Source organism: Podarcis melisellensis (assembly GCF_964234715.1).
Source record: "Podarcis melisellensis genome assembly, chromosome: 14".
Taxonomy (NCBI): domain Eukaryota; kingdom Metazoa; phylum Chordata; class Lepidosauria; order Squamata; family Lacertidae; genus Podarcis; species Podarcis melisellensis.
The window spans coordinates 98,787-114,027 of record NC_138546.1 but is presented as its reverse complement, the minus strand read 5'-3'; the positions used below and the strand labels follow the sequence as shown (position 1 = coordinate 114,027).

At 56.0% G+C, this 15,241-nt stretch overlaps 1 protein-coding gene across 2 annotated transcripts; it reads left to right on the top strand.

The window, feature by feature from the left end:
• Positions 1 to 1,306: 1,306 nt before the first annotated feature.
• SLX4 (SLX4 structure-specific endonuclease subunit) lies at positions 1,307 to 13,577 on the top strand (the record flags this gene model as incomplete). 2 transcript variants are annotated; one of them, XM_081887877.1, is made up of 14 exons in its annotated part: positions 1,307 to 1,571; positions 1,741 to 1,941; positions 2,297 to 2,438; positions 3,126 to 3,347; positions 4,688 to 4,893; positions 5,449 to 5,747; positions 7,759 to 7,975; positions 8,132 to 8,220; positions 8,518 to 8,664; positions 9,190 to 9,359; positions 9,513 to 11,014; positions 11,229 to 11,334; positions 11,433 to 11,888; positions 12,828 to 13,577. In XM_081887877.1, 14 exons carry the CDS (start codon positions 1,307 to 1,309, stop codon positions 13,147 to 13,149), a joined length of 4,344 nt encoding a protein of 1,447 aa, XP_081744003.1. In that variant the 3' UTR covers positions 13,150 to 13,577. The 2 variants fall into 2 exon arrangements, with proteins under 2 accessions (XP_081744003.1, XP_081744004.1); XM_081887878.1 differs by having other exon boundaries at positions 1,343 to 1,571; positions 5,449 to 5,751; positions 7,763 to 7,975.
• Positions 13,578 to 15,241: the final 1,664 nt, after the last annotated feature.

Genomic DNA, 15,241 nt, shown 5'->3' with positions numbered 1-15,241 from the left:
TCATACAAACATCACAGAAGGGGTGTAACCTAAGACCACCCCTCAGATACATCTTACCTACATCACAGAAAAGGCGGTCTAATCAGAAATTTAAATGTTGTTTATCTCCTGTCTGGCAGGTTACTTGATTGGATTGCCTGGGGAGCCTGGCCATTCTTTTGTAGTGGTAAATACTTAGTTCCTGGGCCGGTCACAGGCTCGCACCCCATTCAAACTTAGACATACCCTTGAGACAGGATTTGTGAAGGAAAAGACAATGGGGAGGCTTTTCCATTTTGACCTTGCAGAGAAAAGATTTGGTAAGTTTAGGAATCAAAATGTTTCCAGGTTGGCCTTCCTGTGCTGATCTATGTATGTGCTTGGTTGGTACACTTATGAATATTATCATATATTTAAGAGCATAAAATTCCTATCACACCATCCCCCTATAGGGTAGGCATTGTGATTGAGATGATGATCTGTCTGACACTCTTGGGGCAGGATATCACCCTTATGCCTCACTTCCCTGCATCCTAAATGCCATTGGAACTGAGAAGATTGATACGAGTGATTTCCTATGAAATTCATTCTCTTATTGAGCCACTATATGGATGCAGTTATCAGCGATTTGGTATTGAGGCTTTCCCTGTTTTCCTTTGCTGGAGTGTCAGGCTCCTGAGCTGAGCTCCCTTCGCAGATGCAATGAATGCCTCTGCAGAGATGTGGCTGCTATTTTCTCTTGACACGGGAGGATTTGCTTTGACAGGTGAAAGGCAGGGAAATGTACGTGAATGGTTTGGTGACGTGCAGGGGAGACTCCTCGTGGGGGGGGTGTCGGGGGTCTCTCACTCCCCCCTCCAGTTTTCTCAGTGGCTGTGCATTGCAAAGGGGCAGCGCCCCAGCCCGGGCGAAGAGGGGCTTGGCAGAGCTCGCCTGGCCCTTGGCCACCCCAGGCCGCTGCCTCGTTGAGGGGCAAGGCAAGCAGCCAGACCTCTGCCCAGAGGGAAGCCTCGGCCGCCCTTGGACCTGGGCAAGAACCAGCCGGGAGTCGGGAAGGGGGTGTCCCAGGGTCGTCTAGTCCAGTGTTGCCCAATCTTCGGCCTCCAGCAGTTTTCGGACTACAATTCCCACCATCCCTGACCACTGGTCTTACTAGCTAAAGAGGATGGGAGTTGTAGTCCGAAAACTACAGCGTCTCGGCTCGGTGGCGTCATCATCCGGCGCAGAGGTAGATCCGCCCATCGGCTCCTGGCACCTCCGGAACCCCTTCCGGGGGCGGGGAAGCGCTTCCGCTTCCCATCCCGGCCGCTCTCCCCTCTGCGTCTCTATGGCGAGTCCTCCGGCCTCGAGCGGCGCATGCGCGGTAGGCACTCCGCCGCCCATGGGCGACTCGGAGGACGAGTTCCGGGCGTCCCGCCGCGGGCGCCTCAAATTGGCGGGGGGTCCCCCGGGGGCTCGCCGCCGCCGCGCGCCTCCCGCTGCTCCTGCCCGCGGGGACGAGACTGAGGCCCCCGGGAAGACCCAGCAGGGCGGAGAAGGGGGCGCAGGAGCCCCTGAAGGGGCGTCCGGACTCCCCCCCGCAGCGCTCATTGGTATGGCCCGCTTCCTTTGGCTTCGCTCAGGCGGGTCGTACCAATAAGCGCTGCGGGGGGGCGTGTCTCAGCCTGTTTCTGGGAGTTCTGGGGGGTGTGGGGGGGGACACAGGGGGCAGCTCCTCTCTTTGCAGCAGCAAATGGAGCCCGCCTGCTTTTTCCCCGGCAGGAGCCCGTCCAGGAGCGGGAGACGCAGCAGCAGAGGAAGGAGGACGCGGCGGAGGAGGAAGATGCAGCCGCCCCTGGCAGAGGCACCCGCAGGAGGCGCAGGGATCCGCGCAGGTGACCCTGGAGCCCCTGGTGCTGCCCGGCGCCTCAGCCAGGAAGGAGGAGGAGGACCATGCCAGGAGGCCACCCGCTTGCCAGGACGGTCAGTGTCAGGCCTGCCCCGGGTCCTGCCATGGCTCAGAAGTGACCTGTTGGGGGTCTGTGTTGGGCAGATCCTTCACCCCCCCCAGCTCAGATGCAGCGTTTGCATCCAAGAAAAACAGGATCCTGCCCAAACCTGCTTGCTGGATTGAAGGTCTGGGTCCCAAGGCTGGTCGCTGTCCAAACGTCGCAGCTGAGGCTTGGAAAATGCTTTCCAGGCTCCTCCTGCGCCCCAGAGGCACCGCACTGTCCCAGGCGCCAGACCACAGCCCCCCCCCCCCCCGCCCAGGGTGTCCTGGGGTGAGGCTGCTCTGAGGGAGCCAGGGGCCTGGGGCTGACTCTCTTCTTGCCCCCAGTCCAGTCCTGGGGACGCCATGGGGCTGCTCATCTGGAGCTGCAGCCGGGAAGCCTGGAGGAGGCCGGCTGGGTGTTCTGCCAGATCTGCCAGAAGGACCTCTCTGCCATGAACTCCGTCCGGAGGGAGCAGCATGTCAACAGGTGGGGGCTCCTTGGTGGGGGTGCTGCTGGGAGACTCAGGCCAGGCCTGGCTCAGCCAGGGGGCAGCTGGCCAGGCGATCCCTGCTGCTTTTGAGCAGCTGCCTCCGTGTCTCCTGGCTCACCTCTTGCATTTTCTTCTGGGCCTCACCTTAAACAACGGTGGCTCCATGCCTTGTTTTCATTTCTTCAGGAAAGGCTGAAAAGCATTTATCAAAACCATAGTGACTCATGAACTGATGTATATGTGAGAGAAAAAAACAAGCCTGTTGACATAATTGCTTAATCTTGTTTTTAAGTTGTATTTTAATCAATTGTTTTTATACCTGAGCCTGGTCTTGGCTGGGGAGGGCAGGGTATAAATAAAAATTATTATTATTATATACATTACATAGTTTGTAATGAGCTACATTTCCATTTCCCCCCTTTTTCTCTTTTCTCTTTAAAAAAAACTGTAAAGAGTTCAATCAAATGTGAATATAAATTTTGTTGTCCCCGAGAGGGGGCAATGACAATAAAGATATTATTATTATTATTATTATTATTATTATTATTATTATTATTATTATTATTATTAAAACCTCAATTTAAAAAAAGGCTTCTTTAGCAGCAGAGCTGGGGCGGGGCGGGGCGGGGGTCCTTCTCTCCTCTGAGGGCTTCCTGCCTGAAGAGACTCTGCTTTTCCTCCAGGTGCCTGGATGACCTGGAGGGCCCCCCTTCTGCCCCCCCTGCCAGGGGCCCGGTTGTTCCTGAGTGCCCCATCTGCGGAAAGGGCTTCAGCTCCCTCCGGAGCCGGGGCAGCCACCTGAAGCGCTGCGCTGCCAGCATGGAGGTCCCCCCCACGCTGCTCCTTCAGGCGGTACGGCAGCAGCAACAGCAGACCCTGCTCCTTGGCCCCCCAGCCGCCCAGAGGTGAGTCCAGAGTCCCCTCCAGGCTCCCTTGGATGTGGAGTCTGGCTCAGTGAAGCTCTTCCTCCTCTTGGCCTCTTGGGTGAGCTGGGGGGGGGGGTTCACGGGGTGGGCCTGGGGTGCAATTAATGCTTCACTTGGTCAGAGGGAAGGAGGGGGTTCTGCGCCCATTCCCCTTCTTGAGAAGACCCCCCAAGTTCTGAGCAACCCTCCTCCTCTTGGGACTTGAGAGGGCAGCATATTTGGAGAAAACCGCTGACCTGCCTTCAGGATTGCTCAGTGGTGCTGAAGTACTGAAGAAATGAACCTAGGCTGCCAATTCTTGTTGTAGACCAGTATGAAGCAAGCAGCACATAAGCGGCACACAAACCAAACCATTCTATGTGCTAAATCTTATATTAATAATCCAAAAATTGAGAGAACAAGGTACAAGATCTACTACAAAAGCCAGAAACAGAAAACTGAAGAAACCCGAGACTCTTCATGGGTGAAACAGGTGACAAACGCCGCCACCCTGTCTAACTCTGGTGCGTAACATCACCGACACTCCGTTTGATCAAACTTATCTTTGTTGATATCTACAGGAGCCTGGCTAAAGGAACTTTAAAGACTGAGTCTTCCTTTTGGACACCATTTGAATGAGTTTTCTGTTTGTGGCGTTTGCTGTAGATCTTGTACCTTGTTCTCGCAATTTTTGGATTATTAATATAAGACTTAGAACGTAGAATGGTTTGGTAGTGTTTTGTGTGCCGCTTATGGGCTGCTTACTTCATACTGCTCTGCAGTGGTGCTGAAGTGGCTTGGTCACCCTGGCTGGTGACATCACACTTGTCACGGCCTTTTGGCGCTGTGGACCTTGCTGTCCTTCTGGAGCAGCCCAGGGAGGGGGGCACTGGAGACATCGTAGGCCAGCGGTTTTGCCGCTGCATTCAAGACCATTTTTTGAAAGTGCTTCTTGGGGAGGGCACTGCCTGGTACCACGGGGCAGTTCCTGTGGCCTCTGCTGCCCTCTTGCTCCTTCCCTATTTCATGTCTGCCTGAAGCAGCTGGGAGCTGTCATCATCAGGAGGTCAGGAGTGAGATCTTGCCAGTAGGTGGTTGGCACCCGCCCAGCTCTGCTTGAATCAGAAGAGGTGGTTCCGGTGCTAGATCTGGGCTTAGAGATGGAGCGGCCCTGCAGGGAGGGAGCTTCCTGGTCTGCAGAGATAGGAGGCAGCCTGGTCCGTAGACAGGAGTGTTGCAGGACGCTTAGGGTGGTCCACTCAGATTGGCGGGGGGGGGGGGCAGCTGTTGCCCACTGCAGCTCCTGAGCTGGGTTAACTGACCTCTCCTGCCCTGTCCAGCGGCTCCAAGCGAAAAGGTGCCTCTTCCGCACAACGCTTGCCGAAGAAGCGCAAGGCGGTGGCCGAGGTGGATGGAGCGACGGAGGATCTGCTGGTTGCCATGGCCATGTCCCGCTCCCTCTTGGAGGAGGAGGAGGGGAAGACCAAACGGCTGGCCGGGAGCAGGCAGGACACCGCTCTGCAAAGCAGGAAGCCCCGGAAAGCAGGTGAGCTCCAGGCGGGGCCTGGCGGAAGGGGACCGGCCCCCGGGGGAGGTCTCTGGTGGCTGCCTCTGGCTTCTGGGCTCAAGGCAACTCGCGGGTTCCTTCTGCGTCCTCTGGAAATGTGCTTATTCTGCAGCTCTCTGGAGAACCTTTTCCTTGGTGCATCTTATCCTGTTGAGACGCCAGGGAGAGCCCAGCGCTGAGATGGGCTGCTTTTGGTCTGCTGTGCCAGGAAGCTGATGGGGGGGGGGGGAGTGGGCTTCTGCAGCTCTTGGGTGCGGGGTTAGTCTGTCTGGATGACCCCTGGGGTCCCTTCCACCTCTCTGACCCTCTCCTGCCAGGATCCTTCAACAGAAGCTTCTCAGACGAAATGCCCTCGTTCCCAGAGGGCGATGCGGGGAACGGCTGTGGCCCTGCTGCACCTGGGCTGCTTCCTCCCCCTGCTTCTCCTCCTTGCCCTTGGGAGGCCTGGGCGGCATTTGCTGTGGGGCAGGCAGGGGCTTCCTCCGTGGGGAGGCTGGCGGCTCTCAGCCACGTTCCCTGTGTGTTGCTTCCTAGAGAAGAAGAACCGAGCGAAGGTGGGTCTGCCTCTGCCTCTGCTGCTGCCCCAGGACCCCCAGGAGGCCCGCCGGCGGATGGAGGCTCGTGTGGCGCAGCTGCTCTCCGAAGCGGAGGAGGAGTTCCCCAGCACCCCCCAGCTCCCCCCCAGCCGCCTCATGGGTGCTGAGCTGTTCCGGGGAGCAGGGGGGGCCCACGGCTCTTTGTGGGAAGCCAGCTCCTTGGCAAGACTGTGTCCCCCGGGCAGCTTTCAGGCCACGGACTTCGCCCGCTCTGTTTTGTTGCAGACGCCCGAGGAGGTGGGTGTCTGTGTCCGGGGGGGGGGGGGCTCCAACTCCTGCCTGCTTATTAGGTGCTCAAGTAATCAGGCTGGCAAGGTGCAGGGGGTCTCATCCGCACATTAGCGTTCCTGGGACTGCCTGCTCGGGATCCAGTCCTGGAGAGCCCTTTTGAAACGGGATCTCCTTCTGGGCAGTTGATCCTGGGGCTGCTCTCCCTGCAGAGCCCAGAGCAAGGGCCTCTCCACCCCCCCCCCCCCGGAACAGCGCCACTGAGCCCAGGGCAGTTTGTGCACAGCAGCTCTTTCAAGAGGAGGAGGGGAGAGTCACAGGATTCCCGTCTAGCCAGGGAGCAACGGAGCCCAGGACTCCTGGGTTCTGGCACCCTGGCCCAGCCAAGGAGCTTCCCAGAAGTGCCACTGGTGGCTTCAACATGCTCCGATCTGTGTCTATCATTCTCCGGGGCCTCCAACTTTGCTTAATTCTAGAATAGAATAGAATTTTATTATTACGGTCACAGACCAGTTCCGGGTCACTTACAATATCAGCAAAATCAGGGATACATTGAATTGCAACTGGGTATAACAGAGACAATTCAGATACAGCGGCAGTTAAAAATATATATTAAATCTTGGTCAGTAAAATATAACCTAAAATTATCATTTAAAACCTTAATCATTTTGGTAATACAGCTTGCTCCCCAAGCTTTATGGCAGTTGCACAGAATTTGGCCACCCTTAGCATAATCTCTAGATCCTTGTCCTCTACCAGGAGTTTTAGACATTGAAATATGGACCCATTTGGAGATTTTTGTATAACAGGAGTGCTTCATTTTGTTTCTCTTTCCTTCTGACTGTTCTCCTGGTTCCCAGTCTCTTCCTGCTGCTGCCTCTGGGGCGTGAGGGGGGCGGGCTTGGATGATGGAGGGGGTCTCAGCAGGCCCAGGATGCTCTGCCCTAAGGGTGGGGAGAAGCAGGTGGCCCCCTGCCCCCTCCTCTGCTGGCTCTGGTTTCCAGGCAGAAGGGGGAGGGGAGGTGGGTGGGTGGGTGGGGTGTTTTGGACATGAGATGGCCCCCTCGGTTCGGGGCCAGCCTCGCTCTTCCCCTGGGTGCTCTGGGGCTGGCTGCCCACAGGCAGATAGGAAGAAGCCGCTCCTCGGCCTGAGATCAGACACCTAGAAGACTGGACGGGTTGAGAGATGCCGTCCAGAAATGGAAAAGGAGCGAGGTCCCAGCTAAAGGAGAAGGGCAACTTAAACTGGTGGAATATGCGCAGCTTGCAGACTCAACACATAGAATAAGAGAACAAGAAGAACATGTGTTTAAAGAGATTGGAAAACACTTATTGAATATATGGGGAAATAACTGTGTACAGCTGAAAACACTGGCAACATTGAGATAAATTCAACAGTGTAAATAAGTTATGGTTGTGATAATGAAATACTGAATGGTATAGTTTCTGTAAAATATGCAGGGATTTGTGATATGTAAAATGAACCATGGAAAGAGAAGAAGGGAAGTCAGTGATATCTTAAGAATGTAAAAATGAGTACTTTAAATTGTAAAACAGGAAATTTAATAAAAAGAGTGTGTGTGTGTGTGAATGTATATATGTGTGTGAGTGTGTGTGTACACACACACACACAAAACACAGTCATACCTCGGGTTACAGATGCTTCAGGTTGTTTTTTTTTCGGTTTATGGACCTCTGAAACCCAGAAGTACTGGAACGGGATACTTCCAGGTTTTGGCAGTCACGCATGCGCAGAAGCACTAAATCGTGCTTTGCGCATGCGCGCTGAATCGCAACCCGTGCGTGTGCACAGATGCGCCACTGCGGGTTGTGAATGTGCATCCCGCCTTGAACGCATTTGCAACCCGAGCGTCCACTGCATGTGTATATATGTGTGTGTGTGTGTGTGTGTGTGTATATATATATATATGGGTTGAGAGATGGTGGGTGTTGCCATTTGGGCTGGCGCCTGGCGTGCTGAGGCTAAACTTCATGTCTGCACCCAAACCTTCCTTTCCAGGGAGCCGTGCTGGGCATGGCTTTGCCATCCTCAGGGCCCATCGGACCGGCCGAGAGGGAGCAGGGGCCGGCTGGTGCTGTGCTTCTGCCAGGCAGTGCCTCTGGCGATTCGAGGGAGAGGCCGCCTGGCCGACCGGGCGATGCAGAGGCGCTGCAAGACCTGGTGGAGCTGGCGGGAGAAGGGCTGACCCTCACCCAGTGGCAGCAGGAGGGGCCGGGTGAGCAGACTTCCTTGGGGAAAAGGGGCCGGCAGGTGCAGAACTGAGCCTGCAAAGAGGAGTCTGGGCTGCAGACGTGGGCAAAGACCTGCCTGGACCCAGAGCTGGTCGTCAGGTTACTTATTGTGAACCTGTGTTTTTCTCCCTTTGCTCCAGGTCAAGGTTGGCTTTCTGGCGACGTTCTGCAGAGCAGTTTTCTCCAACCACTGGAGAAGCAGCTGCCCCAAAGGAGCTGTCCTCAAATGGTAAGGTTAGACCCCCATGTTTGGTTGGAAGGGGGGACACTCTGTTAGCTGGGAAGCAGAGGATCCCAAAACCCCCTGGGAGGAAGCCCCCCCTGAGCCCCTTGTGGATGTGCAAGGGACAGCTGGGTGCCTCTGCATGTGGGGGGTGAGGGGGGTTTGAGCCCCACTGCGCTCCTTCCTCAAAGTCCATTTGGCCCCTGCTGCTTTCCAGGAAGGAGCTGGAGCAGGAGGTGGAGTGTGGCCATTCTCTCTCTCTCTCTCTCTCTCTCTCTCTCTCTCTCTCTCTCTCTCTCTCAGCTCCCGCTGGGCTCCTTGGCTGATGCCTTCAGAGGGATGGTGAACAACCCTCACCTGAGTGACGTCCAGTTTCAGGTGGACACTGGGGAGCTCCTCTACGCGCACCTGTTTGTGCTTTATGCACGGTGCCCACAGCTGATGGAAATGGTAAGGAGGAGCGGCTGGGGGGCACATCACCCCGAGGGGTCTCCTTGTTCCTGGCCTGGGTTCTGGGTCTGGGGGTATCAGGCAAGGAGCGAGACTTTGCCCTTGCCGTTTTCTCTTCATGTTGGCTGAGATTTGAGGAGGAAGCCCAGCCGTGTTGCCTGCCTGGGGGAGGGCGATGGAATCCGCTGCAGCCTTTGCGTCTTGCCGCTCCAACGCAGGAGCCACGGGAGAGGAGGGTCTCCTCCGCAGAGAACCCAGCAGCCATGCGCTGTTGCAGGCAAGAGCTCCTTGTGCAGGAGGGCGTGTGGGGTGAGAGGAGGCAGGGAGGACCAAGGGAGGCGGGTGCCAAAAAGGGCGAGAGGGAGGGGGAGGGATTGGAGCTTGCCTTTTGTCCAAGGAGGAGGAGCAAGCTCTCCCTCCAGGCCTGCAGCCAGGCTGCTTAGGGGCACTTTGGCAAGAGGGAATGATGCTCAAAGCAGGTGCCCCAGTCTGCTGGCTGCTCCAGAGTCCTCCGTCTCTTGCCAGGCTGGCTGCGAAGGTTTCCTTGTGGCTGAAGAAGGGGGCGCAGGGACCCGCCGGGTGCTGCTGAGCGATGTGTCGAAGGAGGCCCTGGGTGTGTTCCTGAGCTACCTTTACACGGCTGACATCTCCGTCCCTCGCCATGTGTTGTCGGAAGTGGCTGCTTTGGCCAGGAGGTTGGTGGGCTGCTTCTTCCTGGTGTTTTCCTTGTTGCAGCTGGATTGGGCCCTGCTCCCTGCTCCCCCAGGCTGACTTCCACTTTGACGCCTGATGGAGACACTTTCCCCCCTCTCTTGGAAGTGCATTTGCACGCACGTCTTTTGTTTCAGGTTTGGAGTGACGGAACTGGCTGGCATCTGCCTTGGCTGCCAGCCTGGCCTGGGGGCTCCTGGAGCTGAAGAGGAGGCAGGAGAGGACAGAGCCAAGACCTTTGAGGGGCTCCTGAAGTCCATGTGGCTGGAGGAAGAGGAAGAAGCCTTCCTGCAGGGCGGACAGCTGGAGGAAGCCGACAGCGAGGAAGTGGGCGAGCAGGAGCTGGAGCAGATCTACGAGTTTACTGCCACCCAGCGCAGAGCTGCCCACGATGGGCCTGTTGTCTGCAGTGGAGCCGCTGGCCCCAGGAAGGTGCCACGGGAGCCTGCAGAGGGCAGGGCAGCCACGGCAGTGTGGACAGGAAGCCTCTGCCTGGAACAGTCCCAGTTGCCAGCTGCTGCTGCCGCCAGTGGCCCAGGGCCCCCCCTCAGAGCTGCCCCCAGAAGAGTGCCCCAGATGGAGGAGGAGAATTCAGAGCAGCACGAGCACTCGGCAATCCTGTTTCCTGCCTCCCTGGGTGACCGCTCTGGGCTCTCGCAGCAGAGCCGTTGTGCCAAGGAGCAGAGGGGCAGTGCAGCCAGCTCAGGCCCTGCGTCTCAGGGATTTCCCGGCCTCCTCCAGGGGCCACCAAGGGACCTCTTGCCCCTGGGATCCTCCTCTCCCAAACAGAGGCCGGCATCACCCACCAGCCCCTTGGCACTCCTCTCTCTGAGCACTCAGGGCCTGTTCTCTCCCCCTCCGAACAGCGAGTTGGAGCGGCCTGCGCGGAACAAGTCCCCAGGTCCTGGCTGCCGCCCAGGCAGCCGTGGGACCTCGGAGGGCAGCCCCATTGTGCTCTTGGATTCTGATGAAGAGGCAGAGCTTGCCGGAGCAGCCCTCTCTGAGCCACGCACAGGGGCTTCGCAGTGTCAGTCGAGCCAAGGGGGGGCAGATGTTTCCAGTGGGCAGAGGCTATCTCTTCCACCCGCCCGTGAGGTGGGTCCTGGGGAGCTTTGGGACGCTGGTGGAGGAAGTCCTCTGCTTCTGAGGCTGGCCAGCAATGGGGAAGAGAGCTGGGAAGAGGCCTCCAGTTGGAGAGTGCCAGACACTCCTCTGCTGGGTGGGTGCAGCTCCACCTTGGCCCCCGGGACTGAGGAGCATTGGTCTAAAGGGGCTGGAGAGAGCCCACCCACCTGCAGCTCCGCTACCAGGCTGCCTCTGCTGGAACCCCCGCCTGTCCGGAAGAAGCCTGCCAGCAGCCCCGTGGTGCTTGTGGGCGACAGCAAAGAGGAGCTCGATTCAGCAGCCCCTTGGCCCCAGAGCAGCCCCCTTGTGCCTGGGGAGGACTCCCTGTGTCGCTCGGAGGAAGGGGACAGCCTTCTTTTTCTGACAGCAAATGCCCCAACCCCACTGGGGACTCCGTCAGCTAGGAGTCCCACGGCTGGGGCAGCAGCTGCCCCCCACTTCGGAGAGAGGGGTGCTTCGACAGGAGAAGACTCCGATAGCAGCGAGGTCTTTCCTCTGACCCAGAGAACGCCTGGTAAGTGGCCGCTCTGGGCCCGGGGGGGAGCAGAAGGTGGGGAGCACTTGGCATGGGGCTCTGGGCTTGTGCTGTGTGGCATTGGCTCTCTGGCTGCTTGGTGCCCAGACCGCCACCCCCTGGCAAAGCCCCTTTGGCCCTGCTGGCCACCTTCCCCTCGCCGGGCATCCCAGCTACACCTCCTGAGGGCTGCGCCCACCTTGCTCTCTTCCAGATCTTGCCTCTGAGGCCGGGAGCGAGACGCCGAAGGCAGCTCCGCCCACCCCAATGCCATCTTACTCCATCATGGAGACCCCAAAGCTGAAGAAGGAGCTGCACAGGTGGGTGCTGCGGGGGGGCAGGGGGCAGGCTCCTCCGGCAGGGAGAGAAAGGCTGCGGCGTTTGCCCCTGTGACCGCCTGTCTCTTGTTTCTTCTCAGGTTTGGAGTCCGTGCTCTCCCAAAGCGGAAGATGATCTTGAAGCTGAAGGAGATCTTTCAGTACACTCACCACGGGGCCAGAGCCAACCCCCAGGAACAGGCAGCTGTGGCCTCCCAGCTGGCCTTGCCCCACAGCCCAGCCCAGCCGGTCCCGAGGAAGCCGAGGCTGCCTGGCGCCTCCAGTCCCGTTGGCAAGCGGCTGCCCGGATCTGCTGAGCCTTGCCAGGGCGCTGGGGGAAGTCAGGCTGTCGGGGGCTTCAGGGATCCTTCTGGAGGAGGCCGCGAGGGGCTTGGGCAGGTGTTTGAGCCCCCCGCTTCAGGGCGGCTGCAGGGGACAGCCTCGCTTCCAACAGGATTTCCCCCTGGAGGAAGCACCAAGGACTCGGCGCCCACGGCCTCCCAGGAATCGACTGCGTCATCAGGGACTGGCAGTGATGTGTCCGTAGCATCCCAGAGGTAGGAGGCTGGCTGGGGGTGGCATGCTCCTTCCTGCTGGTTCCCTCTGGCCAGAAAAGGCCGCTGAACACAGCTGCCTAGACAATGGCCAGGCTGCCAAAACCCAAACCCAGCCTTTCTCACCCCTTGAAACTGGGTCCTGTCCTTCTGTCTCCACATAATCAGGAGCTCAGGAGCTGAAACCAGACCCCCTCCCGTCCCATCCAGCTGCTCTTCTGCCCTCTTTTGAGTTTTCACAGCAGCCTTGGCCCATGGCCTGTCAAACATCACTGTCCCAGGTGGAGTCAGGGCTTCTTTAGAAACATAGCAAGAGCAGAGACTTAGGAAGTGGATTTGTGTGCCCAGAGCCAGGCTGGAGTGGTTTTCCAATGGTGCCCAGGCAGGCCGTTACTTTTGCTGCAACAGGGTTTGGGAAGGGCAGGGCAGAACACCTTCTTTGCATGCAGAAGGCCCCACATTCAGTCCCTTGCATCTAATTCTGTCTTCTTAAGAACTCCAATCCTTTAGCGTGGCTCCACCTACACTGGAACTCCCTGCCACTGGACACAAGGCAAGCGCCTTCACAGTCCTCTTTTTGGCACCTGCTAAAAACGTTCCCCTTTAGATGGGTGTGTGTTTAAATTTGGTTTTAGTTTATTGAATGTTTTACTGGTAATGTTATTGTTTTGTTTACTGTTTAGTGGTCATTTTATTGTTTTAGTCTGTTAAAAAAAACTTTAAACCTCAAAGTGGTTTACAGTCTAGTGATGTATACATTTTATGAAATGAGTAAATAGCTTGAAACCTGCTTCCCAGTCTGCTAAATTGCCAACAATCTGCCTCCTATGTTTTCTCCTTGTGTGGCACCTGATCCTCTGGCCAGAGCAGTGGTGTGTCCCTGACTCCTCGCAAAGGGCCAGTGAAGGGAGGAGCTTCTGACTCTCTCTCTCTCTCTCTCAGCTCTTCTTCAATGGAGTTTGGCTCGCTGGTCGAGGAGGAAGAGGAGGAGCCCGTCCCGGCTTCTCAGGCTGCAGCCCGCGAGGCACACAAAGTAGAAGCCTTGCGGCGCCACCTCACCTCCAAGCCAGCTCTTTGCCGCCAAATCCTCCTGTACCAGCCCATTGAGTTGGCTGGGCTGCAGGCAGAACTGAAGGAAAGCGGCATCAAGATTGCGATGGGCAAGCTGATGGACTTCCTCGACGCACACTGCATTACCTTCACGACTGCAGAAGCCCGGAGGGAGAAGCAACGGCACTCCAAAAAGCGGAGACGGCGGTTCTGAGGAGTTTCTATGGGCCTTGATGGTGGAACCGCCGGTGCTTTGCCCACTCAGCTGCCTCTTAATCACTTCTGTGCGTGTGTGATTTTTCTTTGACTGGAAGAGCTGTGGCAAAGACATGACTAAGCCTTCTGCTTAGATGATGCACTCGGACTGAACTGTGCTCCTCCATGGGGGAAAACAGCTTCTTTGGTGGCCGTCAGTTCAAATCTGTACAGAGCAGGTCCCTGGAGCGGCTTGAGGGGGAGCGAAGAGAGACGCTGAAACACACTGCAGTTGCTTCAGGGCCTCCTCATTGCAGGTGCAGCTGCCGCCGCCGCGTCTCAGCCTGTGTTCGCTGGCCAAGATTATGGGTTGTTAGATGTGGCTCATCTTGAGCATCCCTCTGTACCCGTTGATCTATGCCAACCATTAAACATGTGGGTGTAACATGCCTGTGTAATAAAAATGTTTCACTAAAAGCGATGGGGATGAAGAGCGAGAGGTTTCCTCAGGCTGCCCCCAACTTGCTGCTTTCTCCGTTGTCTGGACAACTGCCGTCAGCTCTAGCAAGTGCTGTGCAACCCACATCTTTTGGAAGGTGGTCTGGTGCTAGGGGCTAGTCCCAAGGGGGGAGAATTGGGGCTTGCATTTCTAGCTGCTCATATACAGTAGAACCTCAGGTTTCGAACATAATCTGTTCCAGAAGACTTCTGAAACATTCAAAAACTGAAAGTGGAAGCCTCAATTCAATAGGGAAACTCAAAACGGAAGCCACGTCAGATGTTTGGGTTCTGAAAAACATTTGAAAATGGGAGCATTTACTCCTGGGTTTTCAGCGTTCGGGAGCCGAAACGTTCGATAACGGAGCCATTTGAGAACCAAGGTTTGACTCTATAAGGATAGAGTTGAGGAAGTGTTTTGTACTGTGCACAAAAACGGGTTGGCGGTCTTAAGCTTACTCTAGAGCAGGAGAGAGGCTTTATATTGTTCCTGCCATTTAGTCTGTACTGGAGCCTGGATTTGTTTTTAAATGATGCCCATGCCGTTGTTCCCGGTGGCTGTGCTTCTGCAACAGGCCCTTTTTCTCCCAGAGAGAAGTGAGCGGGAAGCTCAGAATCGAATGGATTGCCATTTTGGCCTTGTACTCTTTCTAGCATAAAACTGGCTGCCTCTTCCAAGAATCACTTGTCCTTAAGAACTCTGGTGGGCTGTCTAAGATGCCCTTCACAGGACTAGCTAGCAGTGCAAGTTTATTGTAAAGCTGTGACGTCTCTCTAGCCAAGAGCACTGCAATTTGCCACTTCTTCTTGGACTTTTAACTAGCTCTAGCAGGGATTCTATATAGAACACACAAGCAGCCTTTTAACCAGTAAGTATGAGGTTTTTTTTGGGGGGGGGGCATGGGAGTTGATGAGGAATCTACCCTTTCTTTTTCACACTAGCACTGCAAACCTTTTTAGGAAGAAACATGCCCCCATGCATGCAAGAGGTCTGACTCGCATCAAATGCGCTTGGGTGTCTGTAGCCGCAACCCCAAAAAGTAACTAAAAACTCCATAGGACTAAAACTTTGTGATGGTCCATCCTTTGGCTGCTTCCATCTACAAAGGCTGGAGATGTGCTACTTAGAGGGAAATGGTAGCTTGCATGCAATAGGTGGCTGCTGCTTTCTATCTTTCCCGCTTCAACATCAGAAGCCGGGCAGAAATAGCTGTCGGAAGAGGGAGTTTCCTGCAAATTTCCACTTGGCCCAATAGGGCCGTGAGCCACTTGGAACCACCCTTGAAGCATTTTTTACCAGCTTTATTAGAAACACCAGCACATTTCAAGTTTCTTCCTTTTTGATCACAAATATAGGTTTTTGCTTTTCTTTTTACGTATACAATATGACACAGCATTAGGGCTTTCCATCCTTTTAAACATGTCTTGGGTTGTACCCACCGACCACAGCTCAGACTGGACATCTTGCTTGCTGGAGAAGATTCTTACAAGGGAGAGGAACCCAAAGCGCCAGCTGTCTGGTGTGCAGATGTCCAGTTTAGAAAATCAGAGACGACACGACTGCAGTTAGCATTGGGAAAGACTTGTGTGTTTGGGTTCCTATTCCAACACAA